Source organism: Sturnira hondurensis, unplaced genomic scaffold (assembly GCF_014824575.4).
Source record: "Sturnira hondurensis isolate 20B ecotype Veracruz unplaced genomic scaffold, ASM1482457v3 Scaffold0014432, whole genome shotgun sequence".
NCBI classification, from domain to species: Eukaryota; Metazoa; Chordata; class Mammalia; order Chiroptera; family Phyllostomidae; genus Sturnira; species Sturnira hondurensis.
This window is the reverse complement of record NW_028087063.1, coordinates 1157613-1176971: the sequence shown is the minus strand read 5'-3', so window position 1 is coordinate 1176971 and position 19359 is coordinate 1157613. Positions and strand designations below refer to the sequence as shown.

Sequence of the window (19359 nt, the reverse complement as noted above, 5' to 3'; positions counted from 1 at the left end):
CAGGGAGCAATGTTCACTTTCATTGCCTTCATATGCAAAAAGTAAGACGTGATGAATAATTTGCAAGAATTAAGGAAATTGAACTATACACATATTTTATAATTAAACAATGATTAGATATATAGGGACTAGTGATTACTAGAGTTTCTGGATTGTAGAAAGACACAATGTTACTTTTTTTTTAAGTTTAGTGTCTACATAGCCAGTGGATCAAATATCCAGAACGGGTAATTATTGGCATTGTGCCTCAGACTTTAGAGCTTAACAAATAAAAATGGAAAACATTTGGATATGATTAAAGAACAAAGAAACGGGGACAGAAAGCAACCAATTCAGAAAATATGGAACAGTTGGTTCACCCTAATTATAACCATCTTTCTTTTTTTTTCTTCTGTATGTATCAATTAGAAGTTCAGTTGAAAATTAACCCTTGGCCTAATTATAGAAATAAATTTGGTGCAGATTTTCTGAAGCGACTTTATTCTTTTCCTTAAACTCAAATTTCAAAAGTCAGTTGCAGTTTATGTTGGTCACAATTCTTTCCTCTAATGTAGGTCAGCAGTTTACTTTTCATGTCCTAAGACTTGAATTTCTTATATATCCCATCATCTAAATGAGGATGTGTTGACATAGATGAGAAGATGAAAGATTCAACTAATTAAAGAAGTTTTACATTCGAGTAGTCTGAGTTGGACGGAAGTGTGGCTGAATCTAAGCAAATGACGGAACATTATGCATAATGATAATGACTTTGCAGATTGTTCATAGCTGCCAGTCAAGCACAAAAACGAGGCCTAAGTTCTAACCCTTCTTTTCCAAAAATCTCATAGACATAAAGGTTATGGAAATTGGGATGCATTTGGTTTTCCAATAGAGATGAATTTATTGAGATGCAGTTTACTTTGTCCTTGATTGCTGCTTTTCAGTCTTTCTTTTTCTACTTGTTGTAACTAGTATATTCATTATTCTCTATTCATACTATATGAGAAGTTATGTGGACTTTTTTGTTAAGTGTTTTACAAACAATAAAACCCATTGACTTTATCAACAGATGTATATTATATTATCTATTTGGTACCTAACATGTGTTTTTTTGGCCTGTTATTTGAGAATCATTAAACATGGGTACAAGAGCAACAGTGAGGAAAAAGAACCAAAACTTTCAATGTCAAAGTCATGTTGAAACATTGTAGGGTTTTACATACAGTCCAGATTTGATGGCTTTCTCTATTAATTTCCCTCTATATTTACTTTCAGTCCTAAAGTAATTATTGCAGCCCTGACCCCTACCCTTCAGATGCCTCAACCTGCATTTTTTAAAATTCCAAACCATTTTTTCATACTGTCAAAACATTTTATATCTAAAATAGATTTGATCATGTCCTTATTCTAGTTCATTTTGGCTCCCTATTCATGCCTTACAGCAGGAGCTGTAAGGAGTACAGTAACAGGAGTACATTAGAATTGCTTCTAAAATATACATGTACCTGAACCCCATCGTCAGAAGTTCTGATTTTTTTTCGTAGAAGTGGAAAGTGTATTTGCAATTTTTTTTCACTATTTCAGATGCCCTATATGTCATGTTCCAACCAAACTTTCTTACCCAGTCTCATGCCATTTCCTCCAGCCATCTTCAGTTCTTCTGTAGCCAGGCTAAATTTAGGTATTCTACAGATCCTTTTATCCCATATCTCTTTGCTTTTGTACATGTTGTCCCTCATCTCCAAAGTATCATCTCTTTCTGCTCTCCCCTTCTCATCTAAGTCTCAAATCTGTCAAACAATTTCATATCTTCCTGGATTCTCCTCTAATGACAAATCTTTCCTTGCGTGTTAAAATAGCTACTCTATATTTTGTATTTAGCATTTATATTTGGTTACTTTTTTACTGTCTTATTTCTCCCATTAAATGCATGTAATTAATCTTGTTCCTGTTTATATTAAATTGGATTAATAATAAGTGAAAGGCTTGTTAGGAATTTAAATATTCAACCTTTTTATGAACATTATTTTTAGAGTCATAATGAGACATTTGTAATCAACCCCCAATACCTAGGCTGGTATTATACATAATTTTATTTTTATAATATATGGTACCTTTAAAACATATTTATTTATTTTTCTTCCCTTTACTCCCTTGTGTCTACAGGCGAAATCTCACAAAACTGTCCCTTATCTTCAGTCACATGCTGGCAGAAATCAAAGCAATCTTTCCCAACGGGCAGTTTCAGGGAGATAACTTTCGTATTACGAAAGCAGATGCTGCTGAATTCTGGAGGAAGTTTTTTGGAGACAAGTAAGTAAAAAATCATTTTATGGTTTGGATCCATGTTTGCAGAATGACCTAGTCCCGTTTCCACTTTGGTACTGTGGATTTTAATTGGAGTTTGGGAATGTACTTGAATATTTTTGATAAGTGTTTTGATTGCTATTTTTTTCTGGTTAGCCACCAAAAATATACCTTAATAACTGAATTGTTTTATGTGATTCCAGAGTAAATGTCAGTTATACAGCATTTATTTATTTAATCATTATTCATTGAGTAATCATTAATTAATTTTGATTAACATGGATTAATTCATTGTTAATTTGTTCTAAGAAGCAGGATTGTATAAGATACAGTTTCTATTACATGAGATGCTTGAAACTTTTTATGATACAGTGAACATACAAGATGTGTACAAAATAAGAGTCCAAAAGGCATAGATACTTTAAAGGTGCCATAAGTAAGTTGCTCAGAGGGGAACCGTTGCTTCATGATTTCAGGTATCAGGGACTGCTTTCGGAAGGGGGTGGGGCATAAGCTTGGTTAAGGTCTGAAAGAGTGGGAAGAGGCCTTAGAAGCCCGATTCAGGCTTTGTTTGTATCATTGCACAGCAAGCACAGTGTAAGCAAGATACAGAAATGAGGATAATATCAACACAAAGTTGCATTATATCACAAAATGGCTGGGTAGATATTTTTTAGGTACTTTCTACCCAGACTCAAGTGAGCTTGCTAAATAATAGAAGGTGAATGTTTGAAGCCAGCATAATTTAAAACTATAAAACTTTAACAATTTTGTTGGGAATCCCTCAGAAAGATGATCAAGAACTGAACATCAGGAGGCTCATGGTTTCTTGAGTAACATTTTAAGGGTCTCTTTGAGGAGGGTGCACATCAGGATGTCCTTAAATGTAGGCAGAACTCCAGCTGAGTCTTAAGGAGGAAGAGATTGTTTATGCCTGGATTATGGCTCTCATCTTGTAGTCTGAAGTCTGTCTGTCTCTCCCTCTAAATATATATATAATGTTGGTATACACTTTTGGTGGTCTTAGTCCTCATATGCTGGTGAATTGACTATAACTTTTTTCTTTCCTTAGGAAGTACTGTGTTTATCTAGAGTTACCACCATGATTAGAACATGCTTACATAGCATTACGTACTTTATTACATACATAATGTTTTGGGTTTGAAAATGTTAAGTCTTTTTCCTACTTAAATAAAAGTATTTCTGCATTATTTTTAGAGACTAAAGGAGGAAATGCCATTATTGCCATTAATAAGGACATTCTATATTCCAGAAATCTACCTATTTACAATGCCCTGGTATCCAATCACAAATGAGAAACTTAAATATAAAAGGTTCATTCTCCTCTGAGCCAAAAGTCTATTAATTAAAATTTTTTGAATAGTAGAAAGGAAAAAGTCATTGTTGAGTTCCGGGAGAAAAAGCTGAGGGTTTCCTGAAGTTACAATTCATGCATTAACACTGTGAACCTGATGCAAACAGTCGGTAACCTTTAAAATAAACTTTATCTTGAAATTTTAAGAAAATCTATAGGAGAAATTGTTTGTGGTATTTCTTTTTGAAAACTGAAAACTTCAGTGAGTCATGAAATTGTTTGCTTTTCAAAAGGTCAATAAAAAATGGAGAGATTACTCACACTTTTTTCAAGAGAGGTGTTTGTTTTGCTGGCACCTTAAGCCACAGAGAATTATGCACTGGAGACATTTTTACTTCCCTTTATTTGTAGTCATAGACATCAGGGAACTGAAATTTCTGTTCAGCTGCTACATGAGTGAAATCACTACTAAATCAAACAGGATTCTTAAAATACCGATGAAATACTTTCTCTGCCTCCCAAAGCCTTGTACTTATGTCTGCTGTCTTCGCTTACTTAAAAAAGCTACTTAATTTTTCTTTAACATTTTTACCTTTGGGATGAGAGCCAAATTTAAAGCTCCTTCTGAAACTCGGACATATTTCTGTAGTCATCAAAATTAATGATTCTTTTAAGAGATCATTGGAGGAACCATCTTTATGTTCTCTCTGGATTTTCAGCTTACTGTTCCGCAGTATTTCATTGAACGAGTGAACCAATGTATGAATGATAGAGTCTTTCAAAAGGTTGAATTCTTCTGTCTTCTTTATGCTCTAATACTAGTTTGTATTTTCACATAACTTAGTTCTTACATGGAAGCATTCCTGTCATTTACCTAGCTACCCATTGAGGTCATGTGAGGTTTTTTTTTAAAAGATTTTATTCATTTATTTTTTAGACAGAGGGGAAGGGAGGGAGAAGTAGAGGGAGAGAAACCTCAATGTGTGCTTGCCTGTTGCATACCCCCTACCGGGGACCTGGCCTGCAAGGTGTGTGCCCTGACTGGGAATTGAACCAGTGATTCTTTGATTCGCAGGCCAGCACTCGATCCCCTTAGCCACATCAGCCAGGGAGAGTGCTTTTATTTGACCTAACCAATGCCTTTGAACATAAGGCAGTGTTTTTTACTATAAACAGGACCATTGAGAGGTTAGTTCTAAAATCAGCCAAACAGATTAAAACTTTTATACAGCAGCTTTTAGCTTAAGAAGTATTGTGGCTTTTTTTTTCTCCAAAAGGAACTCTCAGTAAAAACAAAATTTTAAGATTGAATTCAAATTGGGAAAAAGCTATTTTTTAAAGGACATTGTAAAACTTTTAAAGGCAAGTTTAGGATTCAGACCTTATAAAACACAAGCAGAAGGCATAGAGTCTCTAGGTGTCATGTGCCTAATGCTTAATTTCTCTGCTTCTCAGCCCTTATGAAGTCAGGGCAGGGCCCCAGCTCAGCTGTGTGGGGAGGGCCTGCTGGGAATCCCGAGGGGCTGAGTAACACAGCTGTGTCAGGCTCAGCTGGTTGGGAAGTTCTGTGTTTGTTAGAGTTTTATGCAAATTCGCTGTTTTAATAGTTGAGTCCTGCTTTTGCTTTCTTAGTCTGTTGACTAGGAGATAGTAAAAATATGTAAGAAAAGAGAAGTGACATTATTGAATAAATACGTGTAAGTAAATTCTGAAAATGAAGCCAATACCAAACTGAATATTGACACCATGGGTTAGTAATTTTTAATCTAGAGACTGTAAGCATGAGGCTCAAAAAAACACGTTACTTGCTGTTAAAGACACATTAATGCATCAGACTCTGGTTGATAGTCATTTTTATAAGCAGGTCAGGTAGTGCTTAAGTACTTCTTGACGTTGAGGATATATAGATATGCATTTCCAACCAAGTAATAATTCAATAAAAACTGTGGATTCTAACTCCTGAATCTTCTTATGTATCCTCTTTTCCTCATCTTTGCTTCAAGTTCTGTTCTTTCAAATTCATATTCTTTCTTGAGTTTCTGATCTGTCTCCTTACCTTCAGTAACCTACTCAGTTGTTTTTCTTAGTGAGACCAGTGATCTCTCTAAAAAATAGAACTAAGCCTTCTAATTTTTTTTGAAGTGCTTCTATGAATCCTTATTGATTGTAGGTTAAAGTCTAAAATCCCATCAACATGACAGGCTTTAGGAACTTTTTTCCAGCTTCATCTTTTTGTACTCAGTTTATCCTCAAAGACGCAAACTGTTCAGCATGCGGTACTTATTTCCTAATGTGCGCCCCCTATCCCCCCTCACCTCAATCCTCTGAGTGGGAAGCCTGTTTTCCTTTCCCTACCTGGTGTTACCACTTTGGAAGTTTTCTTGACGACCCTAAGCCAAGACAGACCCTGCTCTCATCTGTTGTGCTAGATTGCAGTGAACTGCTGAGGTGCACATTTCCCAATAGACAGGAAGGTTCCTTGAAGGCAGGGACCACGCCTTCCTGATTTGTATTTCTCAGAGCCAGGCACACTTTCTGGTATGTGTGGGTACTAATAAATGGTAGCAGACTATATGAATAACTCAATGGGTTCTGCTAAAAATTTTCAGTGAGTTTATTATCTACAAATTTGTTAATTTATTTTTTATCAGTTCCTATTGTTCTGTTCCTTGGAATGCCTCTTTCCCTCTTCTTTCTTTTTTATTATTCCAGAATTTTGATACCCTTCTACAAATCTAGTTCAGAAATCCCCCTTTCTTGCTTGTTCTCAATAACATACACCCTTTTACACAATCAACTTATTTACTCCATGCTTTGAGTTCTTCTTGCGTTTCAAATGCATTTAATATTATTGAATGTTTGTTTACTACATAGATCTTTTCACTTGACTATGAAGCTCCTTTTTGATTTTTTTTATCCCAAAATTAGTGAAAACAAATATTTATTAGAGTTATATATTGAACTCTGTGGTCATTGCTTTCATACAAACTAACCTCATTTTTAACATAATGTTTAATCATTCCTTAAATGGTCATTAACCATTTAGTGGTCATTTATACACAGCAGCAGTTGTTGGTTGAGTTCATGGCATATGAAATTCTGGCATTGAAGCTCTGTCTTCCTTTCCTTATTCCTATTCTCCAGTGAAGTGGATTCTTTGGCTCTTTCCTGTCTATGTCTGTGCTCGTATCACTCCTTCCACTTGAAGGTTTTTATTTTATAGTCTCTGGCATCAGAGTTATTACTAATCTTTACAGATATTTTTACTTAAATCATTTTTGTTATTCAGTCACTGTTAGTTATCTCTCAGTGTTCATCTCACTATAGATTCTCTCCCTGTTGTTATTACTAGGTCTCTTCTTAAACTTCTCTAAGCTCTCGCTTAGCCCCCGACATTACTTACTTTCATTGTCTTATTAAGATTATTTGTCTAGTAATCTTATTTCCCGTTAGACTATAAGTACCATGAAATCAGCCTAATTTATTCACCTTTGCATTTCCTGAAGTAGCACAACACAATGTGTCATATTTTGACTTTGGGCAAGTGTTACTCATTTTATTCAGATGAGGTCAGGTGTGCAGGAGTGTGTGCGAGCATGTGCACATGGGAGTTAGAGAGAAACAGGCCTTGTTTGCTTGAGTGACTGGGCAGCAGCAGGCCTGGAGGCCATCTGTGTTTGGGTTCTGACTGCAACCTTTACCAGCTCTGTGACTTTGGGCAAGCCACTTGGTTTCTCCATGCATCAGTTTATTCACTTATAAAATCTGGGTATAATAACAATAATAAGAACCCTACTATCTAGGGTTGTTGTGAAGGTTAAAAGAGCAAAAGTCTACCTACAATGCACATAGAACAGTGTCTGGTCCAAGTCAGTAATTTATGTTGTGGAATAATGAACCAATTTAAACCTTTAATCTTGCTCAAAGTGAGTGTATTGATTCATATTAATTCTACAAATAATGTATTTAATATTTCAACTTTGAGTAAGGAAGATTCTATAGTCCCTAGAAGTCTCAAAGCAAAAGCTAAAATTAGTACAAGTTTTCTAAAATTGTGTGTAGCCCTATATAAAAGTAGGGTAGAACCTAAGAAACTATCCTGCTTACTCTGGAAAAAAATCATCTATTTAAAGCTCAGTTCATTACCTCTACCTTTGATTTCCTGGGGAAGTGGTATGGACCTCCTTTGGTTTCCTGTATTTTCCTTTCACTTTTAATGAGAGACAAAGGACAATGGTTACTTTACCTTTCCAGTGAGTAAGATACTTGTTTTTCTAGCATATTAACTAGATCAGTTTTCCCTCTACTTAAAGAAGAGACAAATTAGTCATACTTTAATTAAAGGAAGGGTTGCACAACTGAAATTAAAGATTTTTACAAGGAAACTGCTTCAGGATCCCTAGAGAAAAGAAAAACACTAAGATAGAACTTGAGGAATGCATTTCAATATTTTGATTTAGTCAGATATTATTGTCTATTTTTAAGTCAAATTTTCTTTATATTAATAAGGAAAATAAAGTTACAAGTTCTTGTAACAATATCCTAGATATAAAAAGCAAATAAGATGCCAAATTATAATTTTCTCTTTTAAGCAGTATGTATACAATTTGATGAACACAGTATATTAAAAATGATAAATGTTTAAGATCACTTTTGTCCATTTAGAAAAGTGTCTAAAGAATGTCACTGATAGTAACCCACTTACTCACTAGAGTGGTCAGAGGACCACTCAGGTTCCATGTGGGAGCTGGTAGTGTGCATGGGCAACGCATTTGTTCGTGCAGAGTCTAGCAGTCTGCGCTGGGCGAATGCGGCCATTGGGACTGACTTGTTATGGCATCTGCCACAGGGAAGGGTACAAAGTAACTTCTGGGTTACATTAATTGCCATCCATTTGTTAACCCTTCTTTTTCCCTTCTCTCCTCTTGGAACCCCTCAATAAGTGACATTTACCTTCGTAAATCACCATGACTTAAGTTCTGGGTCTGATTCTTAGAACCTGATTTTAGTAGGGCCAAGAGCATGTTTAGAGAGTGGACACAATTCAGCTAAGACCTGTAACCAGAGTGATGGTTTTTAAAATTTGCAATGATTAATGCTACTCTCAGTGCTACTCACCTACATTCCTTGGTGAACATGGAATCCATTATAGGTCTTTTCTGCTTCAAGGACTAAAATAATCGAAGTTGTTATTCTCTTTTTTGGACTATGCTCTGAAAGATTTGTCCACTTTTGTCCCTTCAAACTTTGTTTATTTGTATGCATAGTTGCATTTTTGAAACTTTGTTCTTTGAAGGTCTGAGAAAAATGGGGACCCATCAATGGTTTTAAGTAGGAAGGTGGTCACACTTGCATTTTCAGTGGGTTGCCCTTGCTAAAGTATGGATAATGAATCTGAGCAGTGGTTTCTAAACCCGTTCGTTATATCACTTACCGCTGAGTACTTTTTATGCATATCAGGATCTGTCTGTCTATTACAAGATAATTAAAAAAAATTCACAGCTGAAGACTTTTTAAAAAGAAAGGGTTTATTAAAACCACAAAACAGAACCAGGTCTTGGGGCATGGAGTCTAAATCACCAGCAATATGGCTACATAGAAAAGATAAACATGTCTTTTGTCTTGGAGTCGATGGACACTTTTATACATTATTTTGGGGGGAAGAAAGGGTAAGTTTTTCTGAAAAAATTTATATTGGTTACAGATAAGGAGAATGGAAAAAGGTGAAGTGAGGGCAGTTTTGTGATAGGTGTACAGTCTATAAGAAATACTTACTGCTATTGATTGACCATAGCCTACTGCCCTGCAAGTTCATGCATATGCAGGGCACTGTGGCATTTGGTGGTCATTACAGAAGTTGATTCAGAGTTCCAACATATATTCAGGAACGTGCACAGTCTTTAGGGAGTTGGCCCACAGCTATTAACTACTTAATTAATGTTGTCTTTTTCTGTTACTCTCTTGCCTAATGTAATTTAATATAGGGTATATCAGAATATTTAACCTGTCACTATATGTCATCTGCAAAAATGTATATGTGTATGTGTATATGTATGTGTGTATATAAATACACCATAGATATATAAATATATATACTACTATATGGACAATATACAAGGTCAGCATGACTCCCCCTTTTTATTATAAAATCTTTTATTACAAAATCATAAGCATGTAATTCTGTAACATAACAATATCACACTCAAGCACACCATATGGCATTTCAGGTGAAATGTTCAAATTAAAACTGTAAATTTTTACACCCATATTATCCCACCAACCACAGTCAGCAAGCCTTACTTCTGCCAGACCCTGTGTATTCTCATATGTAATGCAAATAAAGGATACATTATAACATACATTTTTAAAGTTAAGTAGAAATCAGAGTAGAATTTCAGTATTCTCATCCAGAAGAGGATTGGCTTGTGTTCCCCTGGGATCTGTGACTGTGACTCTCCCCCTCCACACACACACGCTGTAAAAACTGATAAATTACAAGAGAAATAGGAGAGAGATGGGTAGGATGCCGCTGTAGAAAGCTAGGTGGAGTTTATAATAAAACACTTATGATAATCAATACATATAATAAAATATAATTAATACACAAAATAATGTCTCTGAATAAAAGAAGTATACAAACTTAAGAATGATATGAAGATACAGTGAACCATACTGGATTTTTAAAATATATGAGGTTAAAGAAAGGAGTTAAATATGCCTCAACTTCTGATTGAACAACTGGGTACCATCACTGAGACAGGAAAAATAGGAAGAAGAGCTTTGGCAACCAGATAAGTTTAGTTTGGCATATGTTTGCTTTTGAGCACCCAGGTAAATCCACGTGGTGATGATCTATTAGTAGGTTGGATATCCAGCCTTATGTTGTGGGAAGAATATAGAATAGGGGTAGAGATTTTAGGACTGACAGTACATTTATGAGAGTTTGCAGATTGACTGTCTGTGGAATGGTTTCCTTGGCCTCATGCAACATTTACATTAAAAAAGACATAGTGGATAACTTTTACAAATTACTGATTTTACACAAAAATATTATATTGAATTTAATTGAAAATTGGGAGTGATGGCAACACTGCATCTAAATTCTGACGGGGCAACGATTGGCTGGACCTGGGTGCCAGTTACCCAATTTCGATGTGTTCTCCTCCAGTTTAGTGCCGTCCTCACCTGGACCTCTTGACGCATTTATATTCCTTGACTAGTCCCCAGATATTTGACTCTTATGATCTCTGAAAGCTATTGAAGTCAATTAACAAAGACCATGGAGACTGTGCAGAGACAACGAAGAGGACAGAACATACCAATCAGACTTTGCCCATTACTTTTTACCTTTAATTACCCTATGTAGAGAGATTTATGAGGATTTATTAATATTATTGGCATTTTTATTTGTTGGTAAAACAGTCTGGGCTCTTCGTGCTAAAGGGAGGATCATTTTAAAGCCTTCATTAAGCCCTTCTGTGGCAGGATTTGCTACTTTTAGGGTATACAATTTCCTAAATTTGTTTAATCTGACTTCAGCAGATCAAAGGCGTCTTGCCGTCATCCAGAAGAGACTGTATCTCATGTGTATTGTGAACCTACCAAGTTTCACAGAACTTTCAGAGAAAGTATATTGAAGAACAGTTGTACATTAGAAAGAAAATGACAATATCTCTTGTTTTAAGAATAAAATCTTTCTGTTGTATGGTCATGGCTATTAAGCAGGAAAATTAAAAAATTAAATTGTGACCTGTTTTTATGGATCGTACTTGCAGTTTCTCTTCCCATCACTTTTCACCAATAAACTTTATATTTCAAAGCCGGGAAATAAATGGAATTACATGCAAAGTAATTTCATGGCTACAGTAAATTTACTATTTACTACATTCAAAGTTAGGTTGTGAGCCTAGCAGTTACGAGGTATCAAATCTATCACATGAGGATAGTGAGAAAATCAGTAGTATGTTGAAGAAACAATCTCCTTGTTTTTGCAATCTTCTGAAAATGTTTGACAATAATACAGGCAAAATGCTATGAATTTTTTTACAAAGAAAAAAATCTGTCACAAATGCCCGACATCTATGTCCTTCTGTATGAGTCCTTCTGTATTTTCTTTGATGAGGAAGAATAGTTCGACCTGATTTTGTGTATCCTGGGTGACCGTGGCTGTCATCCTGTCCATGGTGAGTTAGTTGTAAAGACTATCTGATCAGAGGGTTTGATAGCCTCTCTCTGTGGGTTACTGGAAAGCAATCATTTTTCTCTTAGTGATGGAAGAACAGAGCAGCAGTAGTAGCCTGTTAAAAATCTATTTTCATGTCCTTTAACAGAGTCATTACAAAAAATTGGATTTAAGGAAATACTAAATGTAATATATCAACAGACTTAGTAATCACAGAACTAATATTTTTGCTTCCACAATAAAAACAAAAATCAAATATCCTATGAATTTTCTATTTTCTTCTGAACAAAAGTAGCCTTCACTTTAAGGGTACTGACGCTGAACCATGTCTTTGTTGATCAAGGTGAATTTTCTGACAACATTCAGATGAAATTGAAAGTAGAGATGAGCTAATAGAGAACAAGTTTTCTGTTTGTGTAAAGTCATGAGGACATTTTATATCCCTGAGCTTGAATGGGTTTTAGGCAGCGACCATGACCACCGCCACAGCAACAAAACCAACGACCAAAAACACATGCTGGTTTCCTTATTTATGTCATGACAGGTACTTTGTCTTTTCTTACATTTCCTTTCTCTCTTTTTAATCTTAGATATTTTTAAGTTTAATATACAGAAAAGTACACAAATCATAAATGTAGGGTGAGGAGTTTTCACAAAGTAAACACACTAATATAAATGCCACGTATGTGAGATCATTATGTAAGGTATTACCTGCAGTTCAGAATCCACCTTCTCCCAGACCTTCAGTTCTTCCCGTGTAGTCGCTACCTGCCCACAGTCTCCTGCCTTCTGTCATCATGGAATCATGGGGTTGCAGTCATGTAATTACACTCGTTCAGAAATATCTGGCTTCTTTCACTCTTCATTGTGTTTTTGGAATTCACCTGTGTTCTTGCACAGTGCAGTGCTGTGTTCCTTCTCCTCGGTGCACTGAATAGCTATTCCATTTTACCTATTTGTGGTGGGCATTGGGTTCATCCTCCATCAGATTATTGTCAGTAGTGCTGCTATGGCTGTTTATTTTTGAACGTTAAAATATGTATCTATTCCTGTTGGATGTATATCTAAGAGTGTAATTGCTTTCTCCTAGTGTATGCATCGTTTTTGCTTTTGTGGCGTTTTTAGTAGACTACCAGAGTTTTCCCAAGTGGTTTACCAATCTAATCACCTGTGCCTGAAAATCTCTGTTATTCCATAGCCTCACCAACACTTGATGATATCATTCATCTCTCCCTCCCTTGCCCCAAATAAGCCATCTGGTGGGATAGAATGGAATCTTACTGTGATTTCATTTACATTTCCCTGGTGACTGGTGAAGCTGAGCACACCTTTGTATGTTTGTGGAACATTTTGATTTTGTGCTTTTGTGTGTGTGTGTAGAAGTTATTTGTCCAGTATGTGAGTAATCATTATTGAGATGTTTTTATATATTGTAGATAGGAGTCTTTTGTTGATCTTATGCATGTAAATAGCTTCTTTCTGAATGGAGCTTTCTCTTTCACTATGTTCATCATCTCTTTTCATGAATATCAGTTTTTAATTTATCTTTTCCTATATTTTTTTTAGCATTTTGGGTCCTGTTTAAACCGTCTGCTCCAGAGTAAAGCAGGTGTTCTCATGTTTCTTCTAAAAAACTTTATTGTTTTATCTTTCATAATTAGGTCCAAGATTCATCTAAATTGATTTTTCTGTGGTATTATATAAGGGTCAGGATTCATTTTCTTTCACACATGTATCCATTTAACCCACAAACATGAATGGAAAACAGTGTCCATTACTCACTGCTATTTACTTGTAATCGCTATTGTATGTCCAGTGTCCAGAAACGGTTCCATTTGTTTCTGAAATTTCTGGTTTTTTCCATCTGTATTTCTGTCCTTGTGCCAGTACCATACAGTTTTTATTTTATTTTTACTATTTTACGGAATTCACTGGGTAATCAAAGTACAGAGTTCAGGTGTACAATTCTGTAATACGTCATCTGTATATTTTATTGTGTTTACCACTCAAGACAAGTCTACTTCTGTCAGCATTTATTCTCCCTTCATTGTGTTCTATCGTCCCCCCACCCCGTCTTTCCCTCTGGGCATCGTCATACTGATGTCTGTGTCTGTGAGGTTTTTTTTGGTTTGTTTTGCTTTTTTGCTTAATTCTTTCACCTTTTTGCTTAGCCCCACCTGTTCTCTATTCACACTACAATTAACTTAGAGTGTAAGCTTGTCAGTGTTGTGTTTATTTATGATTGGCTTGGTTATTCTTGGCTTTTGACATTTTCCTATAAGTTTAAAATCAGCTTTTCAATTTCAAGTAGAAAAATATCTTCCAGAATTTGTTATTGGGATTATATTAAATCTAGGAATCATTTTGGTGAGAATTTACATCTTATCGAATCTGCTAATTTGTTATATGAATAAAAATTAAACCTTTAGCCTGTTTTGAACTTATGGTTTCATGAAAATGTTTTGCCTTTTGCCAGGGGGGTCATTCTCCTAACTTTAGTTTGTCTTTCTTTTCTTATATTTTGTCCTAAAAGTGCAGAATTTGCCCTGGCCAGTGTGGCTCAATTGGTTGGAGCATCATCCTGTACCTGAAAGGTTGCAGGTTCGATCCCTGGTCAGGGCACATTCAGGGGGCAACCAGTTGATGTTTCTCTTTCACATTGATGTTTTTCTGCCTCTCCCTTCTTCTCTAAAAGCAATGAAAAATGTCCTCGGTGAGGATTAAAACAAACAAAAAAATAGAACTGCAGAACTTTCAAATAAGGGTTAAATTATTTTGTGTATTGTATCTCTGGTTGTGTATGTGTCTGTGTTTGTGTTGTGGCTTCCATGATCTTTTATTAGCTTTATTCCTATTTATTTGAAGTTTTTAGATGTATTGTAAAAGCAAGTTTTTTAAACCTTATATTCTGATTATGTTTTATTTTTGTATAGAAATACAACTGATATTTATATATTGTTCTTGTGTTCAGCGAGCATATTGAAGTATCTTATTACTTCTTAAAGTTTAATCTGAAAATTCTTTTGTATTTCCTGTATAAAAAATCATATCATAGGTAAATACTCTTATTTTTAAGCTATTCTGCCTGTGGTTCCATAATATATTTAAAATGGTTTTAGTATACCTTTTGTTCCTGTAAGCTGTCAGAGCCCATTAGAAATATATAATCCTACCCTTGTGCAGTTATCATCAGTTAAAATCTGTGTTGACCTCTGTAGGCATTCTATATAGTTTGTAGCATTGGATCATAAAGAAAATACAATTTTTTAAATGCTGCTCCCATTTAATAATAGCCTATGGACATAATTTTCTTAGTGGAAATCCCTAGAAATAGGCTTTCTGGGTCAAACTTGCTGCCAGATTGCCGTCTGGCAATGCTGTATAAATTCTTACTCACTCACACCAGAACTCTATGTACTAAAGTTACTGTTTCCAAACACCCTGGCCTGTGTTGAGATTTGCACCTTAAATATGTGATTTTTTTCATGCAAGTTATAAATAAAACCTATAGCCTTTTTTGAACTTGTGGTTTCATGAAAATGTTTTGCCTTTTGAGGGGTATCAATCTTTGAGGTTTTTTGTCTTCCATTCCTTATACTTTTGTCTTAAAACTGCAGCATTTTCAAATTAGAAGATCTAATACCCTCCTCCGCTTTTACGGAGGAGGAGGTGAGCCTGAAAGGTTGAGTGATTTCTCAGTTGCTGGCCTCCTGACACCTTTGCAGTTTTGTTTCTGTGTATTGGTTTGACCTTATTTTCTCTGAAGTGACACTTTATTTTCAAGACTTTATAATTATTTTGTTTTTGTGATAGACCAGAACCCATTATCTCATAACAGAATTATAAATATGGCTTTATATTTATCAAGTTCATGTCTCTCCTGACGTTCTATGAACCCTCTACCCCTTTTCTTAAGTCATCGAGGGTCTCTGTGCAGGCGAATGGTAGCACACATTTTAGGCTCTTTCTGTGTGAAAGACTCTCATGACTTCCCTCCATACAGTTTAATTTGAAAACACAAATTTTAGTCCCATGCCTCATTTGTCTTGGGCAAAGATGAATACAATATAATTGTTGATTTCATGGATCTCCATCCCGTGGGGTACCCATGGCATATGCATCTCTTTCTGTGACAACCTGAGTTCATGGCATGCCATCATTTATTTACAAGTCTTTCCACTTGTAAGTAGTAAAAGGGCAGATTAAAACATTTCTGGATTGGTGAGTTCTTAAAGCTTAGATGGCCCTTTTATGTTCTCCGTTCTTTTTCTTTCTCTTTCTCTTTCCTTTTCCCAGGTCTCCCCCAGCACACTGATGTTTCTGTGTGTTTGTAAGACAATTTGCCAACATTTTCTCTCACTTTCTTCATCTCTAGGGAGAGGGGTAGTAGAAACCAGCACTCTGACTTGTTGCTACAGTTTAGTTTAAAGATGTGAAAGTCCTTTTGCATCTTCCTGTCACATCTTCCTTTCTCCTTCCCCGGAACTCACCTCAGGGCTGATTATGGTAGAAACTTGAAATCCTCTTTGGTAAGTCTAGATTCTTAGTGTAACTATTTTAAAACAACTTTTTAAAAGCTGCCATTGTAGTCTGTTTCTGTTTTTCATTCATGTGTCCCCTTCCCCACCATCCCCTTCAGCTTCTCCTCACGGTGGAATTTAGCTCAGCCAGTCAAAGGCAGGAAGGATATCTGTTGTACAAACTTGTGTGCATAGTAAGTTAGCCAATACTGCCATTCTTAATTCCTTTACTACTCTTCTTTAAGGTTCCAGCAAATGCTGTTTGAATGTTGGGTTTATCACAAGTGAACTGTGACGAAGTCTCATGTATTCGAGTACTATGGAAATAGAGCTTGCCCTTTGTAAACTTCTGTTCCTCAGTGCTGTGTTAGACTGCAGTGTTAGAAATGTGAACATTTAAAAACACAGTTTGCTCTGGGAAATTGTTGGGTATTCAGAAGAATTATGGTCTGTATCTACCTTAAATACGGGGATGAGGATCTCTTTTTATGGGAATAGATAATAAAGATTTCTATTTGATCAGTTTTTATACTTTCTATACTTCATATACAAGACAACTTTTAAAGCATTTCCACATAAATGATAAAACTATGCCATTCTTAAATCAGTAGTTCCTTAATTTTTTTTAACGTTGACGATCATTGTTCATGTCCCTTTTTTGTGTTGAATATTTGGAACTTTAATTTGGAGGAGAAAACTGCTTCTTAATCGTTACTACTTCCACAGTAACTATAATGAAGCTGGACAAAATGCCTATTTACACTTCACTATCAATCAGTAGTCTTCTGTTATTATCAAAAGTTTTCCTTGTTCTTTTAAAACAGCAACATTTTGGTTACCTTAATCAGAGCCTGATGTGTGTTTCTTCTAAATGGCATCTGATGTGGTGTCTCTCTTCGGTTCTCTGTGGTTTCCTGTTTTTTTCATACATAGAGAAAAGCCTTTTGATGTATTCAGCCTCATATTTTTTCTTTTAATGGACTATTAGACCCAAACTTTTTTGTAACTGCAGCATAATGTTGTAAGCCTGGCTCACCATTCATTTATTCATCTTGCCACAGAGCCCTCCTTTGGAATTCCTCCAGTACTTCCTTAAATATTCTGCTCTCTATTCCTTAGCACTAGGATCCTGAAAATGTGTGCTCTCAAGGACAGAGATGGTATTTTGTGTTTCCATAGTGAGATTTCTCTATAGAGACATGCCTTGCCTTAGCAATTAATAGATAAAATAGATCAGTGACTCCCAAATGTTGTTCCCAGACTGGCAGCATCAGCATCTCTTGGAAAACTTGTCAGAACTATAAATTCTCAGGCTCCAGCAGTCATCCCAAATCAGAGTGCCTTGAGTTGAGAATCAGCAATTTTCGTATTAAGAGTCGTTTCAGTGATTCTGGTGCTCAGGTTTGGCAGGCACGGCCGTGGATGCTCATTGACGAATATGAAAGTTGTGCGTTTACGTGACACTTCACGGGAGGATTGGGATGAGATGGGACCAAGTTAGTCTGTTCTGCTTGAGTCTTTTTTCTGAAGAGACACTGTGAAGAAAAGCCTAAGATTTAAATATATGCAGTCTTATAAGAAGGTATGTGTAAGAGTTAGGCATAACTCTTGTACATACAGCTGTCACATTGTGAAAACTGCAGCTTTAAAATGTTAAAAATATGAATAATTTCTTTCTTCCGCCTATTCAGGAGTAGGCACTTAACATTCCACAGGAGGAAACTTAACTGTGGAATGAATAATCAGTGTCCTTGTTGTCACACTGGGGAGGAGGTGGGTGACTGTTGGAAAGGTGGGTCAAGTAGGGGGATGGGTTGGGAACCTTTTCCCTGATACCATACTGTGCTATTCTAAATTTTTTAACCATGTACATGCATTACCTAATAAAATTTTGATACATGATATCTAATATAAATAAATTAATAAGTGTTTAAAAATAAATTTTCATGTGATAGACATTGCATGGTTGGTAAATAAATATTAATATTCCCCTTTGCATTATATGAAGGGTTAGGTCACATATGCGTTTCATCTCTACAGAAAACATTGGGGTGGCAGCTGAAATGTCTTAATGACTTTCCACCGATGCAGCATGGTAGATGAATGGCACAGTGAACAAAGGGTTCTATTATATGAACCCATTGTCCTGTAATTATTTTAAGGAAATAAATAGAGGGGGGAAATTTAACTTGATTCTAAGTTAAATAATCTTGTATACACAAAGAGGTCAGACATACAGGACTTGGACCTAATACCTTCTTCCACATGTATTTTTAGAAATATCTTGATAGTCAAGTGCTGTTTGAGAGAAAAATTGATTTAGATTTTTGTCATATTCTTAGCAAATGGAAAATAATCCAGTTAGCAAAACCCATTACATGTGTTCTAAATTATGAACAATATTCTCAACTATTTGTCTTTCAGTACAAATGCAATTATGTTAATGTTATGATTGAATTTTGCTGTTTCAATGGAAGGTATGTCTTAAATGACACTTAATTCAATTACTCTTTTTTTTCTCACATAGAACTATCGTGCCATGGAAAGTTTTTAGACAGTGCCTTCATGAGGTCCATCAAATTAGCTCTGGCCTGGAAGCAATGGCTCTAAAATCAACGATTGATTTAACTTGTAATGATTATATTTCAGTTTTTGAATTTGATATTTTTACCAGGCTATTTCAGGTAAGTTTCCGTCCCCTTAATCCTCCCCTTTTGTGTTTGTGTGCAGTGCACACTTGCATTTGTGTGTATGAGTTTCTGTCGTTCACATGCATGCACAGGCACAAACACACACACATGTTGGAAAGAGTCTCATTCTTGGTAGTGTATAATTTTAAAGCCAGTCACTATGGTAAGTTTTTGGCCAGTGCTGTAAGTTTAGAGTTTGTTTGGACCATCAGGTGCTGTGAGCTTAATGGTTGCCTATTAGTGTTGAAAAGATTCATGCAAAGGAGCTTTGTTTTAAATTCCTTATTTAGGTTTTCACTTTACTTTCTTAGTCTTTTTTTGTCCAATATTTGATATAATGCAGCTTTTACATTTGGGCACTTG

At 35.6% G+C, this 19359-nt stretch overlaps 1 protein-coding gene across 6 annotated transcripts in view; it reads left to right on the top strand.

The window, feature by feature from the left end:
• CBLB (Cbl proto-oncogene B) overlaps nt 1-19359 on the top strand; it is a 219550-nt gene that overhangs the window by 88821 nt on the left and 111370 nt on the right. For all 6 annotated transcript variants that reach the window (XM_037063336.1, XM_037063340.1, XM_037063339.1 and 3 more), the window contains exons 4-5: nt 2149-2295; nt 18834-18990. In XM_037063336.1, coding sequence (XP_036919231.1) covers nt 2149-2295; nt 18834-18990 — 304 coding nt within the window. The remainder of the gene's footprint in view (nt 1-2148; nt 2296-18833; nt 18991-19359) is intronic.